The 18,625-nt window shown below is 34.0% G+C and overlaps 1 protein-coding gene across 2 annotated transcripts in view; it reads right to left on the minus strand.

The window, feature by feature from the left end:
* Positions 1-1,075: 1,075 nt before the first annotated feature.
* The window catches only part of LOC128642111 (uncharacterized), a 167,134-nt gene continuing 149,584 nt past the window's right edge, over positions 1,076-18,625 (minus strand). For both annotated transcript variants that reach the window (XM_053694778.1, XM_053694777.1), the window contains one exon: positions 1,076-1,348. In XM_053694778.1, coding sequence (XP_053550753.1) covers positions 1,341-1,348 — 8 coding nt within the window. In that variant the 3' untranslated portion in view covers positions 1,076-1,340. The remainder of the gene's footprint in view (positions 1,349-18,625) is intronic.

Raw genomic sequence — 18,625 nt, forward strand, 5'->3', positions numbered from 1 at the left:
AGTGTACACAGACATAGGAGCTGTGCTCTCACAGCCTTCACACTGACAATTGCTAACAGGCCGTTCCACTCAGAGTACACAGACATAGGAGCTGTGCTCTCACAGCCTTCACACTGACAATTGCTAACAGGCCGTTCCACTCAGAGTACACAGACATAGGAGCTGTGCTCTCACAGCCTTCACACTGACAATTGCTAACAGGCAGTTCCACTCAGAGTACACAGACATAGGAGCTGCGCTCTCACAGCCTTCACACTGACAATTGCTAACAGGCAGTTCCACTCAGAGTACACAGACATAGGAGCTGCGCTCTCACAGCCTTCGCTGTCAATTGCAAGCAGGCAGATTCACACAGTGTGCTCAGAGAGAGGAACTGCGCTCTGAATCTTTACTCTCTCCAGTAACCCCTACTGTGCTGGATTTGCTTTATGTTTGCATAACCTGTTTCTACCATATCTCCTTTGTATTAGCTTGGAATCCAAATTCTTACAATCTTCCTCTACCCTAACTGTTGTTTATACCATCTGACAAATATTCAGACCTGTGTATTAACCACCTATTATTAAATCACTTCTTAACCTGTGTGCACCTGAGCAATAGGTGCGCTCCTTAAGGAAGTGAAACAAGCACCACTATTCCAAAACAATTCTGCAGCTGTGGTCTACGAATCCAGATCTATTCTCACAACCTGCTAGCGGCCGATTGGCCGTGAATTTGCAGGGGGCGGCATTGCACAAGCATTTCACAAGAAATGCTTATGAAATGTTAAATGCTAACAGCGTATGCTGTCAGCATTAAGTGATGATGTGCGGACAAGATTTGCTACAGAGAATCATGTCCTCCCGGCATTTGATAAATTGTCCCCTAGTGTTTTCTGACCTTGTACTTAGTTTGTCTGCCAGTTGCTGAACCTTGCCTAAATAACCTTGTCTCATTTAGGTCCCTCAGACACAGCCTACCACCTATGAATGTATCTAGAAGCTTTAGACCTAATGCTAGCTAGTGGCCAGGAATAGCAGAGAGGGAGCATAACTCCTGAGTTAAATAGTAAAGTAATTTATTTTCACACACAAGCTTTAACTTTTAAAAATTTCCATTAACTTTAATTTTCATAGTTTATTGCCACTTGCTGTCAAAACCTATGACATTGATACACATATTTGCAAATACTTCTGGTACCAATAACGTATTGTTTTTTATCACTGCACACAAAGAAGCACCGGTAGGTTAAACAAAAGTGAGTAAGAACAGAGTGTCCCATATCAGTGGTGAAACTGGTCAGATCAAGCACCTGTGGGTTAAACAAAAGTGGTGGAGACCAGTTTGTCTCATATCAGTAGTTAAGCACCTGTGGGTTGAAACAAAAAAAGTTGGTTGAGGTTAGATTGTCCAATATCTGTAGTAATTTGCTTTATGTACAATAGGGAACAGATAAATCAGATATTGTATATTATTTGTTGAGAAAGAGCTTACACAGCTATGGTTAGAGCACTCAAAGCAGAGATATAAAGGCATTAGATGCACGTGGGGAAAACAGAATTGATGGGAACTAAAATGTTACACAGGTTATTATAGAAAGTATGTTATAAGATTATAATTAAAGTCATAAACAGTTTAGGAACTGGCATTAGCAAATAAACTACTTGTAATTTGCATGAATTATATACAGAAGAGGTGCAGATATTACAGGACTAATAAACCATTTGTAATGTGCATGAATTATATACAGAAGAGGTACGTATTTTACATGACTAATAAACCATTTGTAATGTGCATGAATTATATACAGAAGAGGTGCGGATTTTACATGACTAATAAACCACTTGTAATGTGCATGAATTATATACAGAAGAGGTGCGGATTTTACATGACTAATAAACCACTTGTAATGTGCATGAATTATATACAGAAGAGGTGCAGATTTTACATGACTAATAAACCATGTGTGATGTGCATGAATTATATACAGGAGAGGTGTGAATTTTACACGACTAATAAACCATTTGTAATGTGCATGAATTATATACAGAGAGGTGCGGATTTTACATGACTAATAAACCACGTGTAATGTGCATGAATTATATACAGAGAGGTGCGGATTTTACATGACTAATAAACCATGTGTAATGTGCATGAATTATATCCAGAGAGGTGCAGATTTTACATGACTAATAAACCACTTGTAATGTGCATGAATTATATACAGAAGAGGTGCGGATTTTACAGGACTAATAAACCACTTGTAATGTGCATGAATTATACACAGAAGAGGTGTGGATTTTACAGGACTAATAAACCACGTGTAATGTGCATGAATTATATACAGAAGAGGTGCGGATTTTACACGACTAATAAACCATTTGTAATGTGCATGAATTATATACAGAAGAGGTGCGGATTTTACACGACTAATAAACCACTTGTAATGTGCATGAATTATATACAGAAGAGGTGCAGATTTTACATGACTAATAAACCATGTGTGATGTGCATGAATTATATACAGGAGAGGTGTGAATTTTACACGACTAATAAACCATTTGTAATGTGCATGAATTATATACAGAGAGGTGCGGATTTTACATGACTAATAAACCACGTGTAATGTGCATGAATTATATACAGAGAGGTGCGGATTTTACATGACTAATAAACCATGTGTAATGTGCATGAATTATATCCAGAGAGGTGCAGATTTTACATGACTAATAAACCACTTGTAATGTGCATGAATTATATACAGAAGAGGTGCGGATTTTACAATACTAATAAACCATTTGTAATGTGCATGAATTATACACAGAAGAGGTGTGGATTTTACAGGACTAATAAACCACGTGTAATGTGCATGAATTATATACAGAAGAGGTGCGGATTTTACACGACTAATAAACCATTTGTAATGTGCATGAATTATATACAGAAGAGGTGCGGATTTTACACGACTAATAAACCACTTGTAATGTGCATGAATTATATACAGAAGAGGTGCGGATTTTACATGACTAATAAACCATTTGTAATGTGCATGATTATATACAGGAGAGGTGTGAATTTTACACGACTAATAAAACATTTGTAATGTGCATGAATTATATACAGAAGAGGTGCGGATTTTACACGACTAATAAACCACGTGTAATGTGCATGAATTATATACAGAAGAGGTGCGGATTTTACATGACTAATAAACCACTTGTGATGTGCATGAATTATATACAGAAGAGGTGCGGATTCTACATGACTAATAAACCACTTGTAATGTGCATGAATTATATACAGAAGAGGTGCAGATTTTACATGACTAATAAACCACGTGTAATGTGCATGAATTATATACAGAGAGGTGCAGATTTTACATGACTAATAAACCACTTGAAATGTGCATGAATTATATACAGAAGAGGTGCGGATTTTACATGACTAATAAACCACTTGTAATGTGCATGAATTATATACAGAAGAGGTGCGGATTTTACATGACTAATAAACCACTTGTAATGTGCATGAATTATATACAGAAGACGTGTGGATTTTACATGACTAATAAACCACGTGTAATGTGCATGAATTATATACAGAAGAGGTGCGGATTTTACATGACTAATAAACCATTTGTAATGTGCATGAATTATATACAGAAGAGGTGCGGATTTTACATGACTAATAAACCACGTGTAATGTGCATGAATTATATACAGAGAGGTGCGGATTTTACATGACTAATAAACCACTTGTAATGTGCATGAATTATATACAGAAGAGGTGCAGATTTTACAGGACTAATAAACCATGTGTAATGTGCATGTATTATATACAGAAGAGGTGCAGATTTTACATGACTAATAAACCACTTGTAATGTGCATGTATTATATACAGAAGAGGTGCAGATTTTACATGACTAATAAACCACTTGTAATGTGCATGAATTATATACAGAAGAGGTGCGGATTTTACATGACTAATAAACCACTTGTAATGTGCATGAATTATATACAGAAGAGGTGCGGATTTTACATGACTAATAAACCATGTGTAATGTGCATGAATTATATACAGAAGAGGTGCAGATTTTACATGACTAATAAACCACTTGTAATGTGCATGAATTATATTCAGAAGAGGTGCGGATTTTACATGACTAATAAACCACTTGTAATGTGCATGAATTATATACAGCAGAGGTGCGGATTTTACATGACTAATAAACCACTTGAAATGTGCATGAATTATATACAGAAGAGGTGCGGATTTTACATGACTAATAAACCACTTGTAATGTGCATGAATTATATACAGAAGAGGTGCGGATTTTACATGACTAATAAACCACGTGTAATGTGCATGAATTATATACAGCAGAGGTGCAGATTTTACATGACTAATAAACCACTTGTAATGTGCATGAATTATATACAGAAGAGGTGCGGATTTTACATGACTAATAAACCACTTGTAATGTGCATGCATTATATACAGAAGAGGTGCAGATTTTACATGACTAATAAACCACGTGTAATGTGCATGAATTATATACAGCAGAGGTGCGGATTTTACATGACTAATAAACCACTTGTAATGTGCATGAATTATATACAGAAGAGGTGCAGATTTTACATGACTAATAAACCACGTGTAATGTGCATGAATTATATACAGAAGAGGTGCGGATTTTACATGACTAATAAACCACTAGTAATGTGCATGAATTATATACAGAAGAGGTGCGGATTTTACATGACTAATAAACCACTTGTAATGTGCATGAATTATATACAGAAGAGGTGCGGATTTTACATGACTAATAAACCATGTGTAATGTGCATGAATTATATACAGAAGAGGTGCGGATTCTACACGACTAATAAACCACTTGTAATGTGCATGAATTATATACAGAAGAGGTGCGTATTTTACCGGACTAATAAATCACTTGTAATATGCATGAATTATATACAGAAGAGGTGCGGATTTTACATGACTAATAAACCACGTGTAATGTGCATGAATTATATACAGAAGAGGTGTGAATTTTACAGGACTAATAAACCACGTGTAATGTGCATGAATTATATACAGAAGAGGTGCGGATTTTACATGACTAATAAACCACTTGTAATGTGCATGAATTATATACAGAAGAGGTGCGTATTTTACATGACTAATAAACCACTTGTAATGTGCATGAATTATATACAGAAGAGGTGCGGATTTTACATGACTAATAAACCACTTGTAATGTGCATGCATTATATACAGAAGAGGTGCGGATTTTACATGACTAATAAACCACTTGTAATGTGCATGAATTATATACAGAAGAGGTGCGGATTTTACATGACTAATAAACCACTTGTAATGTGCATGAATTATATACAGAAGAGGTGCAGATTTTACAGGACTAATAAACCATGTGTAATGTGCATGTATTATATACAGAAGAGGTGCAGATTTTACACGACTAATAAACCACGTGTAATGTGCATGAATTATATACAGCAGAGGTGCGGATTTTACATGACTAATAAACCACTTGTAATGTGCATGAATTATATACAGAAGAGGTGCAGATTTTACATGACTAATAAACCACGTGTAATGTGCATGAATTATATACAGAAGAGGTGCGGATTTTACATGACTAATAAACCACTAGTAATGTGCATGAATTATATACAGAAGAGGTGCGGATTTTACATGACTAATAAACCACTTGTAATGTGCATGAATTATATACAGAAGAGGTGCGGATTTTACATGACTAATAAACCATGTGTAATGTGCATGAATTATATACAGAAGAGGTGCGGATTCTACACGACTAATAAACCACTTGTAATGTGCATGAATTATATACAGAAGAGGTGCGTATTTTACCGGACTAATAAATCACTTGTAATATGCATGAATTATATACAGAAGAGGTGCGGATTTTACATGACTAATAAACCACGTGTAATGTGCATGAATTATATACAGAAGAGGTGTGAATTTTACAGGACTAATAAACCACGTGTAATGTGCATGAATTATATACAGAAGAGGTGCGGATTTTACATGACTAATAAACCACTTGTAATGTGCATGAATTATATACAGAAGAGGTGCGTATTTTACATGACTAATAAACCATGTGTAATGTGCATGAATTATATACAGAAGAGGTGCGGATTTTACATGACTAATAAACCATTTGTAATGTGCATGAATTATATACAGAAGAGGTGTGGATTTTACAGGACTAATAAAACACTTGTAATGTGCATGAATTATATACAGAAGAGGTGCGGATTTTACAGGACTAATAAACCACTTGTAATGTGCATGAATTATATACAGAAGAGGTGCGGATTTTACATGACTAATAAACCACTTGTAATGTGCATGAATTATATACAGAAGAGGTGCGGATTTTACATGACTAATAAACCACGTGTAATGTGCATGAATTATATACAGAAGAGGTGCGGATTTTACATGACTAATAAACCACTTGTAATGTGCATGAATTATATACAGAAGAGGTGCGGATTTTACAGGACTAATAAACCACTTGTAATGTGCATGAATTATATACAGAAGAGGTGCGGATTTTACATGACTAATAAACCACGTGTAATGTGCATGAATTATATACAGAAGAGGTGCGGATTTTACATGACTAATAAACCACTTGTAATGTGCATGAATTATATACAGAAGAGGTGCGGATTTTACATGACTAATAAACCACTTGTAATGTGCATGAATTATATACAGAAGAGGTGCGGATTTTACATGACTAATAAACCATGTGTAATGTGCATGAATTATATACAGAAGAGGTGCGGATTTTACACGACTAATAAACCACTTGTAATGTGCATGAATTATATACAGAAGAGGTGCGTATTTTACCGGACTAATAAATCACTTGTAATATGCATGAATTATATACAGAAGAGGTGTGGATTTTACAGGACTAATAAAACACTTGTAATGTGCATGAATTATATACAGAAGAGGTGCGGATTTTACAGGACTAATAAACCACTTGTAATGTGCATGAATTATATACAGAAGAGGTGCGGATTTTACATGACTAATAAACCACTTGTAATGTGCATGAATTATATACAGAAGAGGTGCGGATTTTACATGACTAATAAACCACGTGTAATGTGCATGAATTATATACAGAAGAGGTGCGGATTTTACATGACTAATAAACCACTTGTAATGTGCATGAATTATATACAGAAGAGGTGCGGATTTTACAGGACTAATAAACCACTTGTAATGTGCATGAATTATATACAGAAGAGGTGCGGATTTTATATGACTAATAAACCACGTGTAATGTGCATGAATTATATACAGAAGAGGTGTGAATTTTACAGGACTAATAAACCACGTGTAATGTGCATGAATTATATACAGAGAGGTGCGGATTTTACAGGACTAATAAACCATTTGTAATGTGCATGAATTATATACAGAAGAGGTGCGGGTTTTACAGGACTAATAAACCATTTGTAATGTGCATGAATTATATACAGAAGAGGTGCAGATTTTACATGACTAATAAACCACTTGTAATGTGCATGAATTATATACAGAAGAGGTGCGGATTTTACATGACTAATAAACCACTTGTAATGTGCATGAATTATATACAGAAGAGGTGCGGGTTTTACATGACTAATAAACCACTTGTAATTTGCATGAATTATATACAGAAGAGGTGCGGATTTTACATGACTAATAAACCATTTGTAATGTGCATGAATTATATACAGAAGAGGTGCGGATTTTACATGACTAATAAACCACTTGTAATGTGCATGAATTATATACAGAAGAGGTGCAGATTTTACAGGACTAATAAACCACTTGTAATGTGCATGAATTATATACAGAAGAGGTGCAGATTTTACATGACTAATAAACCACTTGTAATTTGCATGAATTATATACAGAAGAGGTGCGGATTTTACACGACTAATAAACCACTTGTAATGTGCATGAATTATATACAGAAGAGGTGCAGATTTTACAAGACTAATAAACCATTTCTAATGTGCATGAATTATATACAGAAGAGGTGCGGATTTTACATGACTAATAAACCACTTGTAATGTGCATGAATTATATACAGAAGAGGTGCGGATTTTACATGACTAATAAACCACTTGTAATGTGCATGAATTATATACAGAAGAGGTGCAGATTTTACATGACTAATAAACCACTTGTAATGTGCATGAATTATATACAGAAGTGGTGCGGATTTTACAGGACTAATAAACCATTTGCAATGTGCATGAATTATATACAGAAGAGGTGCGGATTTTACATGACTAATAAACCACGTGTAATGTGCATGAATTATATACAGAAGAGGTGCGGATTTTACATGACTAATAAACCACATGTAATGTGCATGAATTATATACAGAAGAGGAGCGGATTTTACATGACTAATAAACCACTTGTAATGTGCATGAATTATATACAGAAGAGGAGCGGATTTTACACGACTAATAAACCACTTGTAATGTGCATGAATTATATACAGAAGAGGTGCGGATTTTACATGACTAATAAACCATTTGTAATGTGCATGAATTATATACAGAGAGGTGCAGATTTTACACGACTAATAAACCACTTGTAATGTGCATGAATTATATACAGAAGAGGTGCGGATTTTACATGACTAATAAACCACTTGTAATGTGCATGATTTATATACAGAAGAGGTGCGGATTTTACAATACTAATAAACCATTTGTAATGTGCATGAATTATATACAGAAGAGGAGCGGATTTTACAGGACTAATAAACCACTTGTAATGTGCATGAATTATATACAGAAGAGGAGCAGATTTTACATGACTAATAAACCACTTGTAATGTGCATGAATTATATACAGAAGAGGAGCGGATTTTACACGACTAATAAACCACTTGTAATGTGCATGAATTATATACAGAAGAGGTGCGGATTTTACATGACTAATAAACCATTTGTAATGTGCATGAATTATATACAGAGAGGTGCAGATTTTACAGGACTAATAAACCACTTGTAATGTGCATGAATTATATACAGAAGAGGTGCGGATTTTACATGACTAATAAACCACGTGTAATGTGCATGAATTATATACAGAAGAGGTGCGGATTTTACATGACTAATAAACCACTTGTAATGTGCATGAATTATATACAGAAGAGGTGCAGATTTTACAGGACTAATAAACCATGTGTAATGTGCATGTATTATATACAGAAGAGGTGCAGATTTTACAGGACTAATAAACCACGTGTAATGTGCATGAATTATATACAGAGAGGTGCGGATTTTACAGGACTAATAAACCACTTGTAATGTGCATGAATTATATACAGAAGAGGAGCGGATTTTACACGACTAATAAACCACTTGTAATGTGCATGAATTATATACAGAAGAGGTGCGGATTTTACATGACTAATAAACCACTTGTAATGTGCATGAATTATATACAGAAGAGGTGCGGATTTTACATGACTAATAAACCACGTGTAATGTGCATGAATTATATACAGAGAGGTGCGGATTTTACAGGACTAATAAACCACTTGTAATGTGCATGAATTATATACAGAAGAGGAGCGGATTTTACACGACTAATAAACCACTTGTAATGTGCATGAATTATATACAGAAGAGGAGCAGATTTTACATGACTAATAAACCACTTGTAATGTGCATGAATTATATACAGAAGAGGTGCAGATTTTACATGACTAATAAACCACTTGTAATATGCGTGAATTATATACAGAAGAGGTACGTATTTTACATGACTAATAAACCATTTGTAATGTGCATGAATTATATACAGAAGAGGTGTGGATTTTACATGACTAATAAACCACTTGTAATGTGCATGAATTATATACAGAAGAGGTGCGGATTTTACATGACTAATAAACCACTTGTAATGTGCATGAATTATATACAGAAGAGGTGCGGATTTTACAGGACTAATAAACCACTTGTAATGTGCATGAATTATATACAGAAGAGGTGCGGATTTTACATGACTAATAAACCATGTGTAATGTGCATGAATTATATACAGAAGAGGTGCAGATTTTACATGACTAATAAACCACTTGTAATGTGCATGAATTATATACAGAAGAGGTGCAGGATTTTACATGACTAATAAACCATGTGTAATGTGCATGAATTATATACAGAAGAGGTGCGGATTTTACATGACTAATAAACCATTTGTAATGTGCATGAATTATATACAGAAGAGGTGCGGATTTTACATGACTAATAAACCACTTGTAATGTGCATGAATTATATACAGAAGAGGTGCGGATTTTACATGACTAATAAACCACTTGTAATGTGCATGAATTATATACAGAGAGGTGCAGATTTTACATGACTAATAAACCACTTGTAATGTGCATGAATTATATACAGAAGAGGTGCGGATTTTACATGACTAATAAACAAATTGTAATGTGCATGAATTATATACAGAAGAGGTGCGGATTTTACATGACTAATAAACCACTTGTAATGTGCATGAATTATATACAGAAGAGGTGCGGATTTTACATGACTAATAAACCACTTGTAATGTGCATGAATTATATACAGAAGAGGTGCGGATTTTACAGGACTAATAAACCACTTGTAATGTGCATGATTTATATACAGAGAGGTGCAGATTTTACATGACTAATAAACCACTTGTAATGTGCATGAATTATATACAGAAGAGGTGCGGATTTTACAGGACTAATAAACCACTTGTAATGTGCATGAATTATATACAGAAGAGGTGCGGATTTTACATGACTAATAAACCATTTGTAATGTGCATGAATTATATACAGAAGAGGTGCAGATTTTACAGGACTAATAAACCACTTGTAATGTGCATGAATTATATACAGAAGAGGTGCGGATTTTACATGACTAATAAACCACTTGTAATGTGCATGAATTATATACAGAAGAGGTGCGGATTTTACATGACTAATAAACCATTTGTAATGTGCATGAATTATATACAGAAGAGGTGCGGATTTTACATGACTAATAAACCATTTGTAATGTGCATGAATTATATACAGAAGAGGTGCGGATTTTACATGACTAATAAACCATGTGTAATGTGCATGAATTATATACAGAAGAGGTGCAGATTTTACATGACTAATAAACCACTTGTAATGTGCATGAATTATATACAGAAGAGGTGCAGATTTTACATGACTAATAAACCACTTGTAATGTGCATGAATTATATACAGAAGAGGTGCGGATTTTACAGGACTAATAAACCATTTGTAATGTGCATGAATTATATACAGAAGAGGTGCAGATTTTACATGACTAATAAACCACTTGTAATGTGCATGAATTATATACAGAAGAGGTGCGGATTTTACATGACTAATAAACCACTTGTAATGTGCATGAATTATATACAGAAGAGGTGCGGATTTTACATGACTAATAAACCACTTGTAATGTGCATGAATTATATACAGAGAGGTGCAGATTTTACATGACTAATAAACCACTTGTAATGTGCATGAATTATATACAGAAGAGGTGCGGATTTTACATGACTAATAAACCACTTGTAATGTGCATGAATTATATACAGAAGAGGTGCGGATTTTACATGACTAATAAACCACTTGTAATGTGCATGAATTATATACAGAAGAGGTGCGGATTTTACATGACTAATAAACCACTTGTAATGTGCATGAATTATATACAGAAGAGGTGCGGATTTTACAGGACTAATAAACCACTTGTAATGTGCATGATTTATATACAGAGAGGTGCAGATTTTACATGACTAATAAACCACTTGTAATGTGCATGAATTATATACAGAAGAGGTGTGGATTTTACAGGACTAATAAACCACTTGTAATGTGCATGAATTATATACAGAAGAGGTGCGGATTTTACATGACTAATAAACAATTTGTAATGTGCATGAATTATATACAGAAGAGGTGCAGATTTTACAGGACTAATAAACCACTTGTAATGTGCATGAATTATATACAGAAGAGGTGCGGATTTTACATGACTAATAAACCACTTGTAATGTGCATGAATTATATACAGAAGAGGTGCGGATTTTACATGACTAATAAACCATTTGTAATGTGCATGAATTATATACAGAAGAGGTGCGGATTTTACATGACTAATAAACCATGTGTAATGTGCATGAATTATATACAGAAGTGGTGCGGATTTTACATGACTAATAAACCATGTGTAATGTGCATGAATTATATACAGAAGAGGTGCAGATTTTACATGACTAATAAACCACTTGTAATGTGCATGAATTATATACAGAAGAGGTGCGGATTTTACATGACTAATAAACCACTTGTAATGTGCATGAATTATATACAGAAGAGGTGCGGATTTTACAGGACTAATAAACCATTTGTAATGTGCATGAATTATATACAGAAGAGGTGCAGATTTTACATGACTAATAAACCACTTGTAATGTGCATGAATTATATACAGAAGAGGTGCGGATTTTACATGACTAATAAACCACTTGTAATGTGCATGAATTATATACAGAAGAGGTGCGGATTTTACATGACTAATAAACCACTTGTAATGTGCATGAATTATATACAGAAGAGGTGCGGATTTTACATGACTAATAAACCACTTGTAATGTGCATGAATTATATACAGAAGAGGTGCGGATTTTACAGGACTAATAAACCACTTGTAATGTGCATGAATTATATACAGAAGAGGTGCGGATTTTACATGACTAATAAACCACTTGTAATGTGCATGAATTATATACAGAGAGGTGCGGATTTTACAGGACTAATAAACCACTTGAAATGTGCATGAATTATATACAGAAGAGGTGCGGATTTTACATGACTAATAAACCATGTGTAATGTGCATGAATTATATACAGAGAGGTGCAGATTTTACAGGACTAATAAACCATTTGTAATGTGCATGAATTATATACAGAAGTGGTGCGGATTTTACAGGACTAATAAACCACTTGTAATGTGCATGAATTATATACAGAAGAGGTGCGGATTTTACAGGACTAATAAACCACTTGTAATGTGCATGAATTATATACAGAAGAGGTGCGGATTTTACATGACTAATAAACCACTTGTAATGTGCATGAATTATATACAGAAGAGGTGCAGATTTTACATGACTAATAAACCACTTGTAATGTGCATGAATTATATACAGAAGAGGTGCGGATTTTACATGACTAATAAACCACTTGTAATGTGCATGAATTATATACAGAAGAGGTGCAGATTTTACATGACTAATAAACCACTTGTAATGTGCATGATTTATATACAGAGAGGTGCAGATTTTACATGACTAATAAACCACTTGTAATGTGCATGAATTATATACAGAAGAGGTGCGGATTTTACATGACTAATAAACCACTTGTAATGTGCATGAATTATATACAGAAGAGGTGCGGATTTTACAGGACTAATAAACCACTTGTAATGTGCATGAATTATATACAGAAGAGGTGCGGATTTTACATGACTAATAAACCATGTGTAATGTGCATGAATTATATACAGAAGAGGTGCAGATTTTACATGACTAATAAACCACGTGTAATGTGCATGAATTATATACAGCAGAGGTGCGGATTTTACATGACTAATAAACCACTTGTAATGTGCATGAATTATATACAGAAGAGGTGCGGATTTTACATGACTAATAAACCACTTGTAATGTGCATGAATTATATACAGAAGAGGTGCAGATTTTACATGACTAATAAACCACTTGTAATGTGCATGAATTATATACAGAAGAGGTGCGGATTTTACATGACTAATAAACCACTAGTAATGTGCATGAATTATATACAGAAGAGGTGCGGATTTTACATGACTAATAAACCACTTGTAATGTGCATGAATTATATACAGAAGAGGTGCGGATTTTACATGACTAATAAACCATGTGTAATGTGCATGAATTATATACAGAAGAGGTGCGGATTCTACACGACTAATAAACCACTTGTAATGTGCATGAATTATATACAGAAGAGGTGCGTATTTTACCGGACTAATAAATCACTTGTAATATGCATGAATTATATACAGAAGAGGTGCGGATTTTACATGACTAATAAACCACGTGTAATGTGCATGAATTATATACAGAAGAGGTGTGAATTTTACAGGACTAATAAACCACGTGTAATGTGCATGAATTATATACAGAAGAGGTGCGGATTTTACATGACTAATAAACCACTTGTAATGTGCATGAATTATATACAGAAGAGGTGCGTATTTTACATGACTAATAAACCATGTGTAATGTGCATGAATTATATACAGAAGAGGTGCGGATTTTACATGACTAATAAACCATTTGTAATGTGCATGAATTATATACAGAAGAGGTGTGGATTTTACAGGACTAATAAAACACTTGTAATGTGCATGAATTATATACAGAAGAGGTGCGGATTTTACAGGACTAATAAACCACTTGTAATGTGCATGAATTATATACAGAAGAGGTGCGGATTTTACATGACTAATAAACCACTTGTAATGTGCATGAATTATATACAGAAGAGGTGCGGATTTTACATGACTAATAAACCACGTGTAATGTGCATGAATTATATACAGAAGAGGTGCGGATTTTACATGACTAATAAACCACTTGTAATGTGCATGAATTATATACAGAAGAGGTGCGGATTTTACAGGACTAATAAACCACTTGTAATGTGCATGAATTATATACAGAAGAGGTGCGGATTTTACATGACTAATAAACCACGTGTAATGTGCATGAATTATATACAGAAGAGGTGCGGATTTTACATGACTAATAAACCACTTGTAATGTGCATGAATTATATACAGAAGAGGTGCGGATTTTACATGACTAATAAACCACTTGTAATGTGCATGAATTATATACAGAAGAGGTGCGGATTTTACATGACTAATAAACCATGTGTAATGTGCATGAATTATATACAGAAGAGGTGCGGATTTTACACGACTAATAAACCACTTGTAATGTGCATGAATTATATACAGAAGAGGTGCGTATTTTACCGGACTAATAAATCACTTGTAATATGCATGAATTATATACAGAAGAGGTGTGGATTTTACAGGACTAATAAAACACTTGTAATGTGCATGAATTATATACAGAAGAGGTGCGGATTTTACAGGACTAATAAACCACTTGTAATGTGCATGAATTATATACAGAAGAGGTGCGGATTTTACATGACTAATAAACCACTTGTAATGTGCATGAATTATATACAGAAGAGGTGCGGATTTTACATGACTAATAAACCACGTGTAATGTGCATGAATTATATACAGAAGAGGTGCGGATTTTACATGACTAATAAACCACTTGTAATGTGCATGAATTATATACAGAAGAGGTGCGGATTTTACAGGACTAATAAACCACTTGTAATGTGCATGAATTATATACAGAAGAGGTGCGGATTTTATATGACTAATAAACCACGTGTAATGTGCATGAATTATATACAGAAGAGGTGTGAATTTTACAGGACTAATAAACCACGTGTAATGTGCATGAATTATATACAGAGAGGTGCGGATTTTACAGGACTAATAAACCATTTGTAATGTGCATGAATTATATACAGAAGAGGTGCGGGTTTTACAGGACTAATAAACCATTTGTAATGTGCATGAATTATATACAGAAGAGGTGCAGATTTTACATGACTAATAAACCACTTGTAATGTGCATGAATTATATACAGAAGAGGTGCGGATTTTACATGACTAATAAACCACTTGTAATGTGCATGAATTATATACAGAAGAGGTGCGGGTTTTACATGACTAATAAACCACTTGTAATTTGCATGAATTATATACAGAAGAGGTGCGGATTTTACATGACTAATAAACCATTTGTAATGTGCATGAATTATATACAGAAGAGGTGCGGATTTTACATGACTAATAAACCACTTGTAATGTGCATGAATTATATACAGAAGAGGTGCAGATTTTACAGGACTAATAAACCACTTGTAATGTGCATGAATTATATACAGAAGAGGTGCAGATTTTACATGACTAATAAACCACTTGTAATTTGCATGAATTATATACAGAAGAGGTGCGGATTTTACACGACTAATAAACCACTTGTAATGTGCATGAATTATATACAGAAGAGGTGCAGATTTTACAAGACTAATAAACCATTTCTAATGTGCATGAATTATATACAGAAGAGGTGCGGATTTTACATGACTAATAAACCACTTGTAATGTGCATGAATTATATACAGAAGAGGTGCGGATTTTACATGACTAATAAACCACTTGTAATGTGCATGAATTATATACAGAAGAGGTGCAGATTTTACATGACTAATAAACCACTTGTAATGTGCATGAATTATATACAGAAGTGGTGCGGATTTTACAGGACTAATAAACCATTTGCAATGTGCATGAATTATATACAGAAGAGGTGCGGATTTTACATGACTAATAAACCACGTGTAATGTGCATGAATTATATACAGAAGAGGTGCGGATTTTACATGACTAATAAACCACATGTAATGTGCATGAATTATATACAGAAGAGGAGCGGATTTTACAGGACTAATAAACCACTTGTAATGTGCATGAATTATATACAGAAGAGGAGCGGATTTTACACGACTAATAAACCACTTGTAATGTGCATGAATTATATACAGAAGAGGTGCGGATTTTACATGACTAATAAACCATTTGTAATGTGCATGAATTATATACAGAGAGGTGCAGATTTTACACGACTAATAAACCACTTGTAATGTGCATGAATTATATACAGAAGAGGTGCGGATTTTACATGACTAATAAACCACTTGTAATGTGCATGATTTATATACAGAAGAGGTGCGGATTTTACAATACTAATAAACCATTTGTAATGTGCATGAATTATATACAGAAGAGGAGCGGATTTTACAGGACTAATAAACCACTTGTAATGTGCATGAATTATATACAGAAGAGGAGCAGATTTTACATGACTAATAAACCACTTGTAATGTGCATGAATTATATACAGAAGAGGAGCGGATTTTACACGACTAATAAACCACTTGTAATGTGCATGAATTATATACAGAAGAGGTGCGGATTTTACATGACTAATAAACCATTTGTAATGTGCATGAATTATATACAGAGAGGTGCAGATTTTACAGGACTAATAAACCACTTGTAATGTGCATGAATTATATACAGAAGAGGTGCGGATTTTACATGACTAATAAACCACGTGTAATGTGCATGAATTATATACAGAAGAGGTGCGGATTTTACATGACTAATAAACCACTTGTAATGTGCATGAATTATATACAGAAGAGGTGCAGATTTTACAGGACTAATAAACCATGTGTAATGTGCATGTATTATATACAGAAGAGGTGCAGATTTTACAGGACTAATAAACCACGTGTAATGTGCATGAATTATATACAGAGAGGTGCGGATTTTACAGGACTAATAAACCACTTGTAATGTGCATGAATTATATACAGAAGAGGAGCGGATTTTACACGACTAATAAACCACTTGTAATGTGCATGAATTATATACAGAAGAGGTGCGGATTTTACATGACTAATAAACCACTTGTAATGTGCATGAATTATATACAGAAGAGGTGCGGATTTTACATGACTAATAAACCACGTGTAATGTGCATGAATTATATACAGAGAGGTGCGGATTTTACAGGACTAATAAACCACTTGTAATGTGCATGAATTATATACAGAAGAGGAGCGGATTTTACACGACTAATAAACCACTTGTAATGTGCATGAATTATATACAGAAGAGGAGCAGATTTTACATGACTAATAAACCACTTGTAATGTGCATGAATTATATACAGAAGAGGTGCAGATTTTACATGACTAATAAACCACTTGTAATATGCGTGAATTATATACAGAAGAGGTACGTATTTTACATGACTAATAAACCATTTGTAATGTGCATGAATTATATACAGAAGAGGTGTGGATTTTACATGACTAATAAACCACTTGTAATGTGCATGAATTATATACAGAAGAGGTGCGGATTTTACATGACTAATAAACCACTTGTAATGTGCATGAATTATATACAGAAGAGGTGCGGATTTTACAGGACTAATAAACCACTTGTAATGTGCATGAATTATATACAGAAGAGGTGCGGATTTTACATGACTAATAAACCATGTGTAATGTGCATGAATTATATACAGAAGAGGTGCAGATTTTACATGACTAATAAACCACTTGTAATGTGCATGAATTATATACAGAAGAGGTGCAGGATTTTACATGACTAATAAACCATGTGTAATGTGCATGAATTATATACAGAAGAGGTGCGGATTTTACATGACTAATAAACCATTTGTAATGTGCATGAATTATATACAGAAGAGGTGCGGATTTTACATGACTAATAAACCACTTGTAATGTGCATGAATTATATACAG

This window comes from Bombina bombina, chromosome 11 (assembly GCF_027579735.1).
Source record: "Bombina bombina isolate aBomBom1 chromosome 11, aBomBom1.pri, whole genome shotgun sequence".
Taxonomy (NCBI): domain Eukaryota; kingdom Metazoa; phylum Chordata; class Amphibia; order Anura; family Bombinatoridae; genus Bombina; species Bombina bombina.